We start from the raw sequence: 18,958 nt of genomic DNA on the forward strand, positions 1-18,958 counted from the left end.
ATCAAGCTAGATTTGCATGGAAAGGGCTGAGTAGCCAGCAACCACGGGAGCAAAAGCCTGGTGGTAGGCCTGAATACCTGCGGGAGCCAGTGAGGGAGGGCACGCTGCGTGGAGGAGGGTGGATGGGGAACACGGGTCTAGGAAAGCAAGGACAGATGTGCTGTAGTAGGCAAGGAATCAGGGATGCAATCCAGATTCCACCAGACCATCTTCACCTCTGCAGACCTCTGCACATCCTTGGGCCCCAGAGAGACTCAGTTCAGTCTCTCTGCCAACTGCCCTGGGGGCCACAGCCTTACCTGTGGATGGCAAAGAGCAGGGCCAGAGCTGCCACTGTTTTCTCCCCCCCTGACAAGTTGTCCATAGGCCGGAAGCGTTTGCCAGGGGCCACGCAGTTGTAGTTGATGCCATCCAAGTAGGGCTCCTCAGGGTTTTCAGGGCCCAGGAACGCCTAGCGGGGAGGTAGATGGATCTGGGTCTAGGTCTGGATGGGGATGGGGGCAGGAAGCCTAGAGGGAAAGGCAACTGAGGATGGTAGGAGCTGGATGGGTAAGGGGCTCCAGCCTACCTGGGCACTGCTGTTGCGGGACAGGGCCTTGTAGATTTCATCAATGTTAGTGGCCACAGACTCAAAACAAGCATTGAAGCGGTCAAAGCGCTCCTTCTTGATCTGTTCGAAGGCCTGCTTGGCCTTCTTGGCTCGCTTTCGGGCCGCCTCAAACTCTGCCACGAGAAAGAGAGAGGTTACCCCTCAGTGCCCGGGTTCTGCCAAGGCTGAGGACCATGCTCTGGCAAGAACAGCCTGCAAATGACAATCCACAGAGCAGGGACATCCCAGAGAGGGAGAGGAACGCCAGGGGAGGGTCCCAGGAAGACGGTCCCACAACCCCCTGTATCCAGTGGGCCAGCCACATAAACACAGATTCTCCCCTGGGCTCTACCAGCAAGCAGCTGTGTGACCTTGGGCAGGTCATTCACTCTCTCTGAACCTCACCAGTTTTCCATTCAAGAAAACACGTGTGATAACCCCTACTGTTCAGGCTTCTTGGGACTTTCAAGAAAGCATGTGAAAACGGGAGTTGCTGTGATGCACCCGCCAGGCCTGACACACCTCCAGTCTCCTGTCTTCATCTCAGACCCAAATAAAAGGGGAAAGTCCTACCATCTGAGGTCTCCTGGAACTTGTCTCGGACACTCTCTAGCTTTTCCATGGCCTTCATGTTGGGGGCAGCAATGCGCTGCAGCACACTCTGCTGCTCGTTCAGCTTCTGCTGCAGTGTGTTCATCTCCTGCTTGATCTCCTCCTCAGCCTGGGCGTCCTGTAAATCCAAGGCACAGCAATAGCAAGAAGGGCCAGGCACCCAGAGCTGCTTGATCGCATGGGGCCTGGGGGCCTGTTCCCATGTGGAAGGCAGGTTCTTCCCCCAGCTCGGTTCCTCTCATAGAAACCACTCCCACCAGCCCTGGAAATAACAGGCTGACCCTGCTTTCCCATCTCGAGTCCTTCCCCCAGGCTCTGTCAACCTCTCCGTCTCTTAGGAGGAGCAGCTGGTGGTGCCCCTCTCTGGCTCTCAGCCCAGGCCACGAGCCAGCATCATCCCAGGGTGACCTAGAGGCTCCCACACAGACTGGTCTGCACTCCACAATGAATAAGGCAACTCACGTTTGCTGTCCCGATCACTGTATCTGAGCAAATCCCAGTTGAGTTTGGTTTTAGGTTTTATGGATATGGCAATGCATGTCTGGGCTTGTGCCTTTCTGCCACATCTAGTCAATAACTATTCACTGAATGGGGGCCTTGGGGCCCCCACGTCCTGTGAACCATAGTTCCTGTGCTCACAGAGCTCACGGACTAACAGAGGAACGCATATAAGCGAATAATGAGAACACTATATGGTGATACCACGACAGTGCTAAACACACATGCCAGGCGAGCACACAAGGGCTCCTAACTCAGAGTCCAGGGCTCGGGAAGGCTTCTAGAAGGTGTTTAAGCGCAGGCCTACGGGATGAAAGGTGACGACGGAGCAGGAACAGTCTTCTAGGCAGCAGACTGAGCATCATACGCAAAATCAGGGCTTTGCTCATGGTTCATTCAAGGAATTCAAAGCAATTCAAATAAACTTCAAAAGCCCCCACATACACACAAAAAAGGCAATTCAATATGGCAATAGTAGCAACTGTGTGCACGTGTGCGCGCACGCACGGGTGTTAGGGGGAGAGACAAGGCAGCCTGCTGACGAAGGACCTTTCAGGTCTTGTAAGAGGTTTGGACTTTATCACACAGGAGGTGAGACATCACTGAACGACTTCAAGCACAGGAAGAACGAGAACGTATATGCATTTTAGAAAAGCCCTTCTGATCTCTCTATACTGCTATAAAGTGGTCCTCAGGATATGTTGTAATGAAATGTGAAAAGCATACAATACAATGCTATCTTTTATCTGAGAGAGGGACTATGAACATATTTGCATACAAATATATTTGCATTTGAAAAGTACAGCAGAAAAAAGGATAAACCACAAACTAACTACAACGGTTACGCATGGAGGAAGGGAGGTAAAGGGGACAGGAAAGGAAGCTAAACTTCTCTTCATGTACCTTGTACCATACTTTTGGTTTTTAGAACCATATAAAGATTTTACATAATTATAAATTAAATCAAAATGTGAAAAACACTGGGTAAAAAAATTGTTGGGGAACAAGACAGTCACAAGATACCCAAGAATTACCCTAAAGATCACTAACTACTTACAAAGGTGAAAATGTTTAGTGTTGAGATCTGGCAACTGATATGTTAACTGAGGATCAAACTTTAGCATCACAAATATGGGACATGCTGACATTCTACACCTACTGGCATAACACGATAAAAGGTACACAGCATTGCCAATGACATGTTCTTGTCAAACAATTAGTTAACCATCCATCAAGCCTCCAGGCTAGGTCAAACTTCCAATTTACAGGAAGAACAAGTTAAACAATAATGAAAGGAAACTAAAGAGACAGGACAACCAGAAGCAATATGTGAATTCTGATTGGATCATAGTTTAAAACAAACAAAAAAACCTATAAAAGACACTTTTGGAACAACTAGGGAAATTTGAATATGGCAGAACATTAGATGTTAAATTACTATTAATTTTCTTGGGTGCAATATGCAATTGTGGTTATAGAGGAGAATCCCTTGTTCTCAGCATGCTGAAGTATTTAGAATTGAAGTCTACAACTTCCTTCAAATGGTTCAGCAAAAAGAAAAAGATCTAGTGCGGAGGGAGGGAGGGAGGGAAGGAGGGAATCAAGAGATGAGACAGAAAGTACACGGGCAAAATATGCATTGGTGAATCTAAGGTGAAAGACACGTGGATGCTCACTACACTATTCTTTCAATTTTTCTATAAGTTTGAACATTTTCAAAATTAAAGTTGGAAAAAGTAAGTCAAAATGCTAAAAAAAAGCAATCCCTTAAAAACTGGAAACAAAGAAAGCTGACTATAAACATTAAGCTGGTTAAACATTTAAGAATTTTTTCAAATTACTTTAAAACATAGGCAACACGACTGTACAGGCCCAATGAGCCATTACCTTAATGACAAAAAGAACCTCAAGGAAATCTTAAACAGCATTCAATAATTAAATTGTTACTAATGATATCTAATTGTGATTTTCAGACTATTATATACAGAATAGCAAAAAGTAAATACGTTACTATGTTAGTGCTGCTAGGAACCAAGATTTTGAGCAAGAATAACTGGAGACTCAAATATAAAATCAATGATGTTAAACTGTGAGAATTACAATTTCAATTGGAAGTATCAACACAAAATCATAATACATTTTCCTTCAAAGTGAAAAAAAATGCATTTCTTAGCCTAGTCTACTGAAAAGTTCTAGAAGCACCAAGCAGCGCAGCAGTCATGAGCACTCCAGTGTCCAGATGGTTTGTTCTGAGCTTTTTATCACTCATACCCAGCTCCTACTCCCGACTTAGGCAGATGTTGACCACCCACAGGCATCGCTCTGGTAGTCACTAAATAATAGCATTTCTCACTAAAAGAAATCAGACCTTCTAGGAGAAATGGCTAATTCTAGGTCTTGGCGTGGGACATGTAGAGGATGATGAGCCTGGACATATCAGAAAGCAAAGAAGATACAAAAGACTACAAGAGCTCTGTCAAAATGATTCACAGCCACATGCAATAAAATGAAAAGCCACGTGCAAAAGAATGAAACTGGACTGCTATCTGTCACCATGTACCAAAATTAACTCAAAATGGATTAAAGACTTAAGCATAAGACCTGAAACAATAAACCACACGGAAGAAAGCACAGGTACTAAACTTATGGACCTGGGGTTCAAAGAGGATTTTATTAATTTGACCTCAAAGGTAAGGGAAGTAAAAGCAAAAATAAACGAATGGGACTATATCACACTAAGAAGCTTCTGCACAGCAAAAGAAGCCATCAACAAAACAAAGAGGCAACCAACTGAATAGGAGAAGGTATTTGCAAACAACGCCTCCGATAAGGGGCTAATAGCCAAAATATATAAAGAATACATACAACCCAACAACAAAAAAACAAACAATCCAATTAAAAAATGGACAGAGGACCTGAACAGATATTTCCCCTAAGAAGACATACAAATAGCCAACAGATATATGAAAAAATGCTCAACATCACTAATCATCAGAGAAATGCAAATCAAAACCACAATGAGATACCTCCTCACCCCAGTCAGAATGGCTGTCATCAACAAGACAAATAGTAACAAGTGTTGGAGAGGCTGTGGAGAAAAAGGAAGCCTCATACACTGCTGGTGCGAATGTAAATTAGTACAGCCACCATGGAAAAGAGTACGAAGGTTCCTCAAAATATTAAGAATAGAACTACCATACATATGACCCAGCAATCCCCCTTCTGGTTATATATCCCCAAAAATCTGAGAACATTTAGTCATTAAGATATATGTACCCTGATGTTCACTGCAGCATTATTCATGGGGCCAAGACATGGAAACAACCAAAGCGTCCTTCGATAGATGATTGGATAAAGAAGTTGTGGTATATATACACAATGGAATGGAACTACTCGGCCATAAGAAAAGATGAAATACCGCCATTTGAGACATGAATGGACCTCGAGATTACCATTCTAAGCGAAATAAGTCAGACAGAAAAAGCCAACAACCATATGCTTTCACTCATATGTGGGATATAAAACTGAAAGCAACAAAGGAACAAGACAAACAAACAAAAACTCTTAGTTTAGACAATAGTTTGGTGGTTACCAGAGAGTAAGGGGAGAAGAGGGGTAGGAGAAGAGGGTAAATGAGGTCAAATATATGGTGATGTATTATACAAATGTACACCTGAAACCTATATAATTTTACTAACCAATGTCACCCCAATAAATTTAATAAAAAATAATTTAAGAAAAGAAAAATGTGAAAACACTTATTCGTAAAGATATAGGTATACCTTTGTTCATTGTAGCATTATTTATAATGGCCCAGACATGGAAACAACCTAAGTGTTCTTTGACAGATGATCAGATAAAGAAGATGTGGCACATATATACAATGAAATACTACTCAGCCATAACAAAGATGAAATAGTGCCATTTGTGCCAACATGAATGGATCTGGAGGGTATTATGCTAAGTGAAATAAATCAGATGGAAAAGGGAAAAAAACTGAATTTCACTCATATGTGGACTATAAAACAAAAAGTAACAAACAAAACAAACAAAAATAAACTCGTAGATAGAGACAACAGAATGGTGGTTACCAGAGGGGAAAGATGGTGAGAGGAGGGAGAAGTGAGTAAAGGGGGTCAAATATATGGTAACAGAAGGACACTAAACTTCGGTTGCAGAGCATACAACAGGGTACACAGACATCCAATTATAATCTCGCACACATGAAAATTATATGTTATTAACCAATGTTACCCCAATAAATTTAATTTTAAAAAATGATTCAGAAGCCAAAAATGCGACAACTTGAACAAGGATAATCACCACAACAGAGTACAACACACCAAACGTGTTTAAACCCGTAAGTTCATAATGATTTGCAAACAACTCAGTGGGCAAATCTTGAGAACGCCAAAGAAACAATTCATTCTTTTATAAAATGGTAAATCAAGGGAAAGAATGAAGCATATATATCCTGCCTCTTCTATACAAATTATACTTCAGGGTAACCAAAGAATTGATGAGAGGAAATCTCTGGTATTCCAGCTAATACACAAAAAAGAAATGATAGAATAAAAAGATCACCATTTTGCAACCCCGAATGAATTTACGGACCTAGGTAATGATCATCACGACTGGAAACTGCACAGAAAAGGCCACACAACCAGACATTATAAACCTCCCAATGGAAGTAACAATGCTACTTATGAAACAGTCTTCACCAAAACAAACCCCAAAACTTTAATCTAATCAAACCTCCACATATGAGCTGTCCAATAAGACAGCTATTAGCCACATGTGACTATGGAGTACGAAAAATGCAATTAGTGCATCTGAGGAACGAAAGTTTTAATTTTATTGAATTTTGGTTAATTTAACTTTCAAAACTGATACTCAATTCAGTTACTGGAAAAATTTTAAGTATATTTGGAACAACTTGGGTACATGGTTCTCCTTTTTCAATTGTAAATTTTAGGATATCTAAATACAGATCAAGTATTTCTGAGGAAAATTTAGCATCCAAATTGAGATATGCTGTAAGCGTAAAATATACTGGATTTTGAAGACTTACTACAAAAAGAGATTGTCAAATATCTCATCAGTAATTTTTATATTGCTTACACACTGAAACAAAAACTCTTTTGGATGTACTGAGTTAAACAAAATGTAGCATTAAAATTAATTTCACCTTTTTAAAATTACACATGTGGGTAGTAGTATCTCTACTGAGCAGCACTGATCTACACCTAACTACCCACTTACAGGAACTATGGGGGATAACAGAACTCTTTTTTGCTTTGTTCTGGGGAAAGATTTTTTAAAAAAATCACAGGATATAATCAATGAAATACAGAATGTAGAAAATCTCCAGGAGAAATGAGCCAATTTCTTCAACAACAAAAAACATAGCAAAGAAAAATAAAAAGGAGGGTGATCTTATAGATTAAATGGGACTTCAGACAGTTATCAACCAATTGCTGTATCAATCATGCATCTATCTATATCTCTCATCTCACTTGACTCCCAATTCAAACAAGTAAATTGAGAGAGAGAGAGAGAGAGAGAGAGAGAGAGAGAGAGAGAATCAGGGAAATGTGAATACTAACCATAATATTAAAGAATTATTGATTTTTGAGGTATGAAAATGATTCTAAATTTTTTATAGAATTATCTCTTTTAGAGATACAGTCTGAGATATTTACAAATGAAATGACATGATGTCCAGAATTTATTTTTAAATAACCTAGGGATGGGAAGGGAGGGTGGAGAGTACAGGGGTGCACGTAAAAACAAGTTTGGCTATGAGCTGATCACTATTGAAACTGGTGCTGGCAACATGAGATAGCATATTTTACTTTTACGTATGAAATTTTCCACAATAAAAATCTAAAAATAACAAAAACAAACATCAAGTTGAAGTGGTTCCCAATGGCCAAGGAAGAGACAATTTAAATATCAAAAAGGAAAATGCCCGCATTGCTCAGTTGGTTAGAGGGCCGGCTCTCAACCACAAGGTTGCCGGTTTGACTCCCGCAAGGGATGGTGGGCTGTGCCCCCTGAAACTAGTAATGGCAACTGGTCCCGGAGCTGAGCTGCGCCCTCCACAACTAAGACTGAAAGGACAACGACTTGACGTGGAAAAATCCTGGAAGTACACACTGTTCTCCAATAAAGTCCTGTTCCCCTTCCCCAATAAAATCTTTAAAAAAAAAAAAAAGGAAAATGACTCCAAAAGACTGAAACAGATCAAAATACGTTTACACACTTATGCTTATAATAACAACAAATTTAAAAACCTCGCTGGTCACCTTCAAAGATTACAATGACAACCAACTCATTCTAAAAGCTGGTAAATAAAGGAAAAGAATAAAATACCCTACCTTCTCTATAGGAACTGTATTTCAAGGGAACTAAACAGTTGCTGTGAGCAAGTTCTTTTTAAATATCCAATTACTAAGTGGAGGAGGAGTGAAAGCATTAGAAAATTACCATTTTGAAACCATTAAGGGACCTAGGCAATGATCATTAAGAGCTGCTAAAACCAACTCGTGAAAGGCTGACAGGGAACTTCATCAAAATCGACGGGGCTAACAGCACCTGAAACTAGAGGTCGTGATTGCTTTTCTTTTAACTTTACATTACGTAAATTTTCAAACATATACAAAAATGCAGAGGATGTAATGATCTCCCATGCACCTATTACCCAGCTTTAATAGTCATCAACTCATGGCAAATACTCTTCCATCTATAACCAATTCCTTTCTATATTCAAGTCTGTTAAAACCAATCTCAGACATATTTCATCCATAAATACTTCAGTATGAATCTTTAAAACAGGGTTTCTGAATCTCAGCACTACTGACACTGGGCAAGATGACTCGCTGCTGTGGGGGCCTCTGTGCACCGCACGGTATTTTGCAGCATCCCCGGTGTCTCCCCACTAGATGCCAGTAGTACCTGTGGCCCAGCTGTGACAAGTGGGTGTAACAAGAGTATCTCCAGACATTACCAAATGTCCCGAGGGATGCAAAATCCACCCCACCTCCACTGAGAACCACTGTTGTAAAAGACAGGCTAGATCAACGGAATAGAATTGAGAACCCAGAAATAAATCCACATAAATATGGACAGACAGCTTTTGACAAAGAAGCAAAAAACATACAATGGAGAAAAGACAGCCTGTTCAATAAATGGTGCTGGGAGAATTGGATAGCCACGTGCAAAAGAATGAAACTGGACTGCTATCTGTCACCATGTACCAAAGTTAATTCAAAATGGATCAAAGACCAAAGCATAAGACCTGACACAATAAACTACATAGAAGAAAACGCAGGTAGTAAACTTATGGACCTTGGGTTCAAAGAGCCTTTTATGAATTTGTCTCCAAAGGCAAGGGAAGTAAAAGCTAAAATAAATGAATGGGACTGTATCAAACTTAAAAGCTTCTTCACAGCAAAAGAAACTATTGACAAAACAGAGGCAACCAACTGAATGGAAGAAGATTTTTGCAAACAGTGCCTCCGATAAGGGGCTAATATCCAAAATATACAAGGAACTCATGAAACTCAACAACAAGAAAACAAGCAACCCAATTAAAAAATGGGCAGACGACCTGAAGAGACATTTCTCCAAAGAGGACATACAAATGGCAAATAGACATATGAAAAAATGCTCAACATCACTAATCATCAGAGAAATGCAAATCAAAACCACAATGAGATATCACCTCACCCCAGTTAGAATGGCTATCGTCAATGAGACAAATAGTAACAAGTGTTGGAGAGGCTGTGGAGAAAAAGGAACCCTCATACACTGTTGGTGGGAATGCAGATTGGTGCAGCCGCTATGGAAAGCAGTGTGGAGGTTCCTCAAAAAATTACAAACAGAATTACTGTATGACCCAGCAATCCCACTCCTAGGTATCTACCAAAAAGATCTGAAAACATTTATCCATAAAGACATGTGCACTCCAATGTTCACTGCAGGTTTGTTTACGGTAGCCAAGACATGGAAACCACCAAAATGTCCTTCGATAGATGAATGGATGAAGAAGTGGTGGTATATATACACAATGGAATACTATTCGGCTGTAAGAAAAGATGATATAGGAACATTTGTAACATGGATGGATCTTGAGAGTATGATGCTAAGACAGAAAAAGCAGAGAACCATATGATTTCACTGATATGTGGTATATGAACCAAAAACAACAAAAGAACAAGACAAACAAATGAGAAACAAAAACTCATAGACACAGACAATAGTTTAGTGGTTACCAGAGAGTAAGGGGGACGGGGGGTGCAGTGCTCTAGAAGAGGGTAAACTGGATCTAATATATGGTGATGGAAAGAGAACTGACTCTGGGTGGTGAACAGACAATGTGATACATAGATGATGTATTACAGAAATGTACACCTGAAATCTATGTAACTTTACTAATAATTGTCACCCCAATAAACTTTTAAAGAAAAAAAAATGACAGGATGGTTTAAAAATAAAACCCAATACCATTAACTCACCTAAAAATATTAATAGCAATTCATGAACATCATAGATTATCTGGTCAGTGTTCAAATCATCCTGTTTTATAAAAAATATTTTTACACGTTTTTCAAGGCAAGTTCTAAATAAGGTATACACATTGCGATTGGCTGACACGTCTCTTAAATCTCATTTAATCTATAAGTTCCCCTTCCTCTCTTTTCTTTACAATGGATTCAAGGGAGAACCATATATTCCAATTAGTTCATTTGTCTCCTATCGTCTATAAAAGTTCTTCCTCTCTATTTATTTTCTTTCTTCCCATTTATTTATGGAAGAGACCAGGTCTTTTGTCCTTTAGTTTCCCAAAGTCTGGATTTGGCTAAATGCATCCCTGGGCTTTCATTAAACATGTTCCTCTGGTACCAGTGTTTCATATAATTGGTGGATATAAAGGCTTGATCAGATCCTTGTTTGAGGTTTTGGCAAGAATATTTCATAAGCAATGTTGAACACTGATCAATCTTATCATCACACAGAGAGAGAACTGACATTCAGCGTCTACTGATACGATACAGAAGGACGAGTACACAGCACCACCTATGATATATTCTTGCCAAAAATACAAAATGAACCCAAATGCAATCAAACCCTCAATTTAACTATCAGTTTACAGGAAATACAGGGGATGGAAGAACATGTTAAATGACATCATGGGACATCATCAGCTAAATTCAGAATGTAGGAAATTGTGCAGGTCCAATGACTCAGTTTCTTTCATAAATAGGAAGAAAAAAATAAAAAGAGATAAGAAAATGTTAGACTAGAAGACACCAATTTTAACATATGGACCTCATTTGAATCCTGATATAAACAAACTGGGAAAAAAAACCTATTTGTGAGACGTTCATGGAAATCTAAACATTTACAGGTATTACAGAGTTGTAGTTAAAATTATTTTGGTGTGATACTGTGGTTACATTTTTTAAAAGAGTCCTATGAATGGAACAATACCTGGAATTTGGCTTAAAATAGGCCAATGGGGAGGGGGAAGGGTATACAAAATGAGAGTGACCATATGTTGCTAATTGTTGAAGCTGGGGGATGGGTACCTGGGGTTCATTATATCATTCTCTCTACTTCTGTGCATGTTTGAAAATTTCCATAACAAAAAGCTTTTAAAAAAATCAAGTTTCCTGGCTATAATAATGGATTGAAAAGCATCAGAAACTATTTAGGAGTCTCCCGCAGCAGTCCATGTGAGAGGTGAAAGTAGCCTGTGCTAGAGAGACAGTGGAAACAGAAAAAAGGTGACTAGATATTTAGGAGGCAGAATGGAAAGGGCTTGGTACACTGAATATGCAAAGTGAGAGAGGGAGGCAAGAGCAAGGCTCAGATTTCTGGTTTGAACCCGTGCCTGGCACTGAAGACAAGGGTCAGGTGTGGGGAGGGCTGGCGTCTGAGGTACGTGTGGGACCCAGCATAGCGATGGCAGCTGAAGGCCGGGGAGGGAAAGAAAGATCCAGGATGAGAGAGAGCCAAGTGAGAAGGAAAGAGTGCCTAGGAGAGAGCACTCAGGAACCGAGGCCTAGCTGTTCACTGTACAGGAGCCTGTCCCGTGCATGTGTATCTGGGCTGAGATGTGTACATGCGCAGAAGCGCAAGATGGGCAGCAGGCAGGGAACGGGGGCAACTGGGGATGTGGGAGAATATGCGCCGGGCTGTGGGTGCATGTGGGAGTGTGGATTGCAACTCGACCCTCTCTCTCTTGCTAGCTTGCCCCATTTTCATCCCTAGTCTCCAGAGGGGGCCCCCAGATGGGCTGACCCTCTCTGTGGACAGCTGAGAAGGTGTCCCTACCCCCAACTTCCCGTCCTGAGGCCGATCCTCACCTTCAGATCCTCACACAGGTCACCGTAGTCAATCTCGATGAGGGCCTCTCGTGCATAGATACTGGAAGTTCGCTGGGAACCACTCACTGAATCCTCCCCCTGGGAACTACCCTACAAAGGCAAAAGGGAATAGAGTGGAGCAGACTGGCTACAAGGGAGCCCCCAGGCCCTCTAGAAGCGGCTGGGGGGCTCCCTTGCAGCCTTCAATGACTGAGAAAGCACCTGCTTTGAAAGAACTGATGGAAGGACAGCAACTTTGAAGGCAGAAAGACCTGAGTTCAAAATTGGGCTCTACCACTGTCTGTGTGTGACCTTGGGCAAGCCGTGCTATCAGATCGGAGTTCGCTCATCTGTAACATGGGACAACGCCTGCCTGGCAGTTTGGATTTGACTTAGGAGTCATCATTATGTCATGTGCTACCATGAGGCCTGGCACATTTCTGGTGTTCAAAATATTTTGCAATTTAAATTAGACTCAAATGGTATTTGGGGAGGGGGCCGGGAAAAGGACATGTGGGACTGAGATACACGTCCAGGTGGAAGACAAGATCTACGCAAACCTCCTCTCAGGGAACATTCTCCCCCGCCTTGCTACTAATCTTCACTTCCAGTGGATAAAATGCCTTGGCTCCTCTATCAGCTGGTGTCCCTCCCTTTCCTGTAACAAAGCTTCGTCACCTCTGCATTGCTGACGTCCCTTACCCAACCCTCTCCTGGCCAACCTCCCTCACTGCAGCTGAGCTGTATCGTTCCTTGGGTCCTCCAGCTTCCGTCCTGCTTTGCTCTTGGCTGTCCCTCAATTCCTGCTCCTACCAACATCCACCACCTGCTGGAGCTAACTGAGCTCAAGTCCCTAAGGTTAGTGGTTGCTTTCATCTTCTCCGGGCTTACTTCCCACAGCACCTACTGACATACAGTTCTCCCCACGCCACTTCCCTCTCACAGCCACACTGCCACCTTGCACTTCACTGGCCCTCACAGCCTCACCCCACCATCCCTACTGTCCCTCTCCATGCCTGACCCCATCCTTCTCTCTCTCTCCCAGGCCACTTTCACACTTTCATCCTGTCCCTGGTTAATGTTGTTCGCAGCCCACTCCCACCAACAGCCACGTGCACCCGCCATGATACTCACCTCTTCCTGACTAATATCGTCCATGGTGCCCTTAGACAGTGGCAACTTGATGTCCTGCATCTTGCAGGCCTGTAGCAGGTTGTGGCGGTCACTGCGCTTCTGTTCAAGTTTGGTCTCAATGGCTGTCACCTCTTTCTGTAAATGGGTCATTTCCCTAAGAAGATCCAGGGAGATAAGTGAGACCCAAATCCAGCAGGCTGTCTGCTCAACCTACTTGCCCCAACCCCAGGCCTGAACCCACTCACTTGTTGGCGCCCCCCAGTTTCTTACGAATCTCCTCCATCTCGTGATTCTTGTCATTCACCTCCGACTTCTTGGCTAAGTGCTGATTCTTCAGATCTTGTAACTGGGCCATGGTCTCATCTATGATCTTCATGTGTCTTTGCTCCTCCTGGTCCCAGCAGCGGAAACAGGACAAGAGGTGAAGGCTTTCCTTATCTCACCTTAGGACCTTCTCCCCTCACTCCCACCCTTTATACCAGGCACTTTGTTGGAGCCTCTCTTCAATGAGCTCTGTTTTCACAAACTCGCATCACCCCTCAAGCTTCTTTTAATCTTATTCTAAATGATCTGGTTGCCCTCTCTCAAACACCCCATTTTACCAGTTGCCTGCTATAGAAAAGTTCAAAGTATAGAAAAAAGTATTAAGCGGGGGGGGGGGGGGGGGATCACTCATAATCCTACCAGCCAGAGATAACCAATTAACATTGTAGCCTATTTCCTCCCAGCATTACTTATAGATCGTTCTACAGTTAAGACTAGGTTGTAATAAAAACTTGATATTGTGACTTAATGTTACACTTCAGCATCTTTTCCACATCAAAACTACTGTCTTGAGCTATACAACAACATTGTTTTTTTTTAAACCCACAAACAATATGGTGTATTTCCTACGAGTACACATACATGAATGTACAAGTACCTAAGTAAATACCTGCAGGTGTAGCAGAATACACACTCCATGGGTTAGCCCCTGGAAGAGCAAGTGGACTGGGATTGAGAGTGGTAAAAGGGGACTGTTGTCTTACTTACAATGTTCTGACTATTTAAAAGGAGAATGTTTTGTTTTCATTTTGATTTTCAAGTCACATAAAGGGGATGTGTCGGCAACTCTCAAATGGCTCATAAAAATATGCATACAGAAATGTGCAAAAGCAAATACAGCAACGTGTTAATGACGGATGAAGCTTGGTGATGGGTAAATGGGACTTCTCTGTACTATTCTACTAGCAACTTTCTGCTATGTTTAAAATGATTTAAAAAGTCAAAAAGTCATAGAAATATATACTTCTGGATCACCTAGATGTCCACCTCATTCTGCCCCAGATTTTAGTGCCCAATCTGCATCTGCATTTACGATTCCGATGACACCAAAAAGGACTGTTTTAATCATTGGGGTTTAATGAACAAACAAAAAAACCCACACACACACAAACCAACAACAACATAGGCAGACAAAGAAGCCATGATACGTTCAGACCAAGTGAGGCCAAATCACCTTAGGAGGGGATGCTGTGAGGAGCAAAGATTTCATAGAAATGTAAAGAGAAGGGGTGTAGGAAGTGAGTCACCAGGCCATAACCGGTGGCACAGGCACGCTCAACTCAAAGGAACTTAGCCGTGGCAGTTAGCAGCACAGGCGCACTGTGAAAAGGGACTCGCTTTCAGCAAAACACCATCATCTGTTGCACTGAATTAACGTGGTTAATTATAAAATTCAATTTGTAACTCTGTCTTGGCTTTCTGGTTAAGTGTTCCAAGTATGTATGTTTGTATGTATATTTAAGCAGCATTAAGGATTTTTTAAGCCAACACTAGAGATCTTGGGAATATTTTTCCTTTAAAAGTGTATTACCTTTAGTGTATTACTAAAATTTGAAGACCATTAAACTACACAATACTTGTATGAATGTAGCATAATTTGCTAAATTCCTAATTCCCAGGGGACACTGGATAGTTTCCCAATGGAACTACAAATGCTTGTAACAAACATCAGCCTCTGTGTGCACAAAGCTGTGCCAGCATTTTGGATTTGCTCAGGTATTACTGAGTTAGAGGGGATCAACATTCAAAAGACTTTTTTTTTTTTTTGGTTGGAGAAAGTAGTCTGACACTTTATGCTTTATTGCTTTCGGGGGTAGGTGCTCAGGAGCTCTTGGTGGGGTGGGCCGGCTTCCTCTTCAGTGACACGGGCTCCTGGCTGCGCAGGATGGCGCTGGCTCTGCCGATGGCAGCCACGCACAGGTCTGGGCGGTACTTGTTCTTGCGGATCATCTGCCGGATGCTGCTGAAGGGGGCCTAGGTATTCTAGCTGATGGAGGTCCACACGTACGAGGTGGCCGGCTCTCTGCTTCATGATGACCACCATACCTTTGCCATTGGCTGCTGGCTCCAGGCTCACCGTCAGGCAGCCTGTTGTAGCATGAGGTGCGGGCCTTCAGATTATTGGGCTCGATGCTGCTTGTTCCTTTTGATAAGGAAGTTGGAGCAGTTGCGCAGGACCATCCATTGCAGATGCGCGGGCATGGCGACAGTGCCTCTCATTTCGGCAGCCAGAGACGGAAAGAGCCGGAAGTCTTGATACATGGTGCCATATGGCCTAAGAATGCTGGTCTTATGCGCCATGGCCAGTATTAAGCCTTATCCTTTTAAAAAAATCTTGAGTAATGTGATAGGAAACAAATTACATCTGATTGTTGTTTTACTTTGCATTTCTCTGATTTCTAGCAAGAAAATTATATGTGTTTATGGGCTATTTGAATCTCTTCTTGAACTGCCTCATATTCCCTTTTTTCCTATTTAGATCTTGGTGTTTTTCTTATTTCCATTAGAGCTTTATAAATTATGGATATTATCCTTCTAGTATATCTCTTCTAATTTTTCTCGCAGTTTTTAGTCTGTCTTTTCATGCTCTCGTTCCTTACCTTCTTGAGCTTTTCTATCTCATTTTCATCCTTTTTCACTGTCTGTTCCCACATGTGTACTTTATCCTGGTCCTCCTTCAGTTGGTTCTTTTCAAAATCCAACTGGATGCCCAAGCGAGTCTTCTGATTCTCAAACTCCAAACTGTGGGGAGAAAGGAGAACTAGGCCCAGGGCACAGGGGCCCAGGATTACTGCTGAATATCAGTCACCACTCAGCTCATCCACCCATATCCATATAAAACCTTCCCATGAAGTTGGAGAACTAAGTTCCTCAGCCTAGCGTTGTGGGAATGGCACAAAGCATGGGAGATTGAGCCAAAATCCATTAATCATTAATCCCTCTTTAAACACTGGAGGACTCCAGAGCACACTGCCCCCCCGCCCCCGCAACTTCCTACATGGAAGCACAAAAAGGTCCACATGAACCCACCAGCTATAATTTATTTTTATTAATAAAACTTATTAAGCTTGTGTACTTTACATACATTACCTCTAATCCTCTAATCAACAGCTCTACAAGTAGGCATTGTTATTCTAACTTTACAAATGAGGAAACTTGGGCCAAGAGGTAAAAGACTTTGCCCAAAGTCACGGAGCTAGTAAACGGCAAATGTGAGATTGGAACCCAGTCTAACACCAAACCCAGGCTCCTTCTATGGCATCAGTGCAATATAATGTGGTGGGATATACAGATTGGTATCCCAACGCTGCCACCTTTAATAGTAGTGTACTCTTGGGCAAGTTAGTTATCGTCTCCATGCCTGTTTCTTCACCTGTAGTACTTACCTCGGAGTTACCGGGAGATTTTCGAAACAAGTTAATATGTATGATGTCCTTAGAACTAGCCCTTGCACATAGTAAGTACTCAATAAATTTTAGTTACCATCATTATTACCAGGTATTTCACTCATATTGACTCTTTCCAACTACCACCCTCACATGCACACCCTCACCCCAAGATTCCAGAACTTCTAAGGGGCTGAGCTTGAGTAGTAAAAACCATGGAGAAAATACAAGATGCCTGCTATTGCCCTCCTCCCCATCTCTTCAGAAACTCAAATAGCATGTAACCAGCATACAAATATTAGTAAGACCAGGCAGGGCTAACTTCCAACTGCCCCCTCCCCACAATATCGTGTGACAGATGCTGCCAGATGTCCTGCCAGCAGTTTAAACCTATTAGTCACTATAATCCAAATGGAATGTAATTAACTCTATAATTCTGAGCTATGCAATTTTAAGTCCAATCTCCTTAGCATGACTCATAAAGCCCTCTGTGATCTGACCCCTGCTGACCTCTCCACCACCCCCACCTTCCACCTGACCCCATTTTTATGCTCCAGATATTCAAAACTATTTAGTTTCCAGAACAAGGCACGGTCTCTCACACCTCTGAGCATGCTGTCCTGCTGCCTGGCTGGCTAAAGCCTATTCATTCTACAGGTCTCCTGTTCCTCATTCCTCATTCTGTAAAACCGTTTCTGAAGGCGGTAAGCAGGTTCTTCGTTTCTATTACACTTTGTTGGGTTCCTCCCTTTTTGGCCCAGTTGAATTAATCACATCTCACAGTTCATAATACACTTGATTGCTATCTGTGCAAGACCCTTCCTTTGTCTCCTCTGATTCAATCCCCGATTTTCATTCCCATTATCTTCCTTACGGTGAACATGTACTCCAAAGTGACATACACACATACATGTGCGCGCGCGCACGCGCACACACATGGGGTGCCCAAAAAAATGTATACGTTTTAAGAAAGGAAAAAACTGTGTTAAAATTGTAATACAATGAATGCCGCTAGCATTCATTTGATTAACGCCATCTTTTGAGCAAACATCATACTACACATTGCTAGTGTAATTCAACTTCGAAAAGTAATACATAGATAACATCTTTTAAAATGTGTACATTTTTTTGGCCCCCCGGTACATACATATGTATATAGCCTTACAAATGCATATCCTTTTAAAATGTCCTTTTGTTTTTAAATTTACACAAATACACGATGTCATATTTATCCATGGTACTGCCTGCAAATCTAGTTCTTGCTTTGAACTATTCCAGTCTGTATATTCATCACATTTAACTTATACTTCCCCTTCAGTGATGGTTATCTACATTGCCAACATCCTACTATCACAAATTATGCCAAGATAAACAACCCTAAATGTGTCCCTCTGTGACCCTGTGGCAAGACTCCCTGGGATACCCAGGAGTGGCTTTGCTAAGTCACAGGGCTTATGTAGACTTATTCTTTCTGATTAGGAATGAGGCTGAACATCAATTCGCAATTCAAGCTTCTCTTTCCACGAAATGTTACCTACATCCTCTGTCCAGTTTTCTATTTGGTCTCTAGTTTTCATTTTTCCTCTTATTGATTTGCAGTTCCTTGACCATCTCCTCTGTATCTTATATCTCAGGTACAGCATCAATCACAAAGTTCTGAAATTGCTGATCTACTTGTTTGTCTCGCCCCGCTCCATGACTCAACTCCTTGCGCGCAAGGATAGTCTCTTAATTCAATTCTGTATCTCTTGAGCTTGGCTTGGGGGTAGAAAAGCAATGAATAGCTTCTGTATGGGCGATGCGCTGGATGAACTGCCGACTATGGTCAGGGTCCAGGGGACGACGTGTCAGGGAGACTACGTCGCATCCCCACCTCCGGGCCCCTTCCGATACCTAGCACAGGACAGTCTGGCACAACACAGGTTCTCAAAGGTTTGATGAACGAATGAATAAACTAAAGGGTGGAAGAGAGGAGAAACTACTGTTTTGTTCTTACTAGCCTTCCAACCTAGAACTTTGTTCCTCCTCCCTTGCATTGTCCA

The 18,958-nt window shown here is 42.1% G+C and overlaps 1 protein-coding gene across 2 annotated transcripts in view; it reads right to left on the minus strand.

Moving 5' to 3' along the window:
• The window catches only part of SMC1A (structural maintenance of chromosomes 1A), a 37,642-nt gene that overhangs the window by 4,378 nt on the left and 14,306 nt on the right, over positions 1-18,958 (minus strand). For both annotated transcript variants that reach the window (XM_019718922.2, XM_019718920.2), the window contains 7 exons: positions 16,131-16,272; positions 13,452-13,597; positions 13,207-13,360; positions 12,073-12,183; positions 1,163-1,319; positions 569-723; positions 300-451 (listed from right to left, as the gene is read on the minus strand). In XM_019718922.2, the coding sequence (XP_019574481.1) occupies positions 300-451; positions 569-723; positions 1,163-1,319; positions 12,073-12,183; positions 13,207-13,360; positions 13,452-13,597; positions 16,131-16,272 (1,017 nt within the window). The remainder of the gene's footprint in view (positions 1-299; positions 452-568; positions 724-1,162; positions 1,320-12,072; positions 12,184-13,206; positions 13,361-13,451; positions 13,598-16,130; positions 16,273-18,958) is intronic.

Source organism: Rhinolophus sinicus, chromosome X (assembly GCF_036562045.2).
Source record: "Rhinolophus sinicus isolate RSC01 chromosome X, ASM3656204v1, whole genome shotgun sequence".
Taxonomy (NCBI): domain Eukaryota; kingdom Metazoa; phylum Chordata; class Mammalia; order Chiroptera; family Rhinolophidae; genus Rhinolophus; species Rhinolophus sinicus.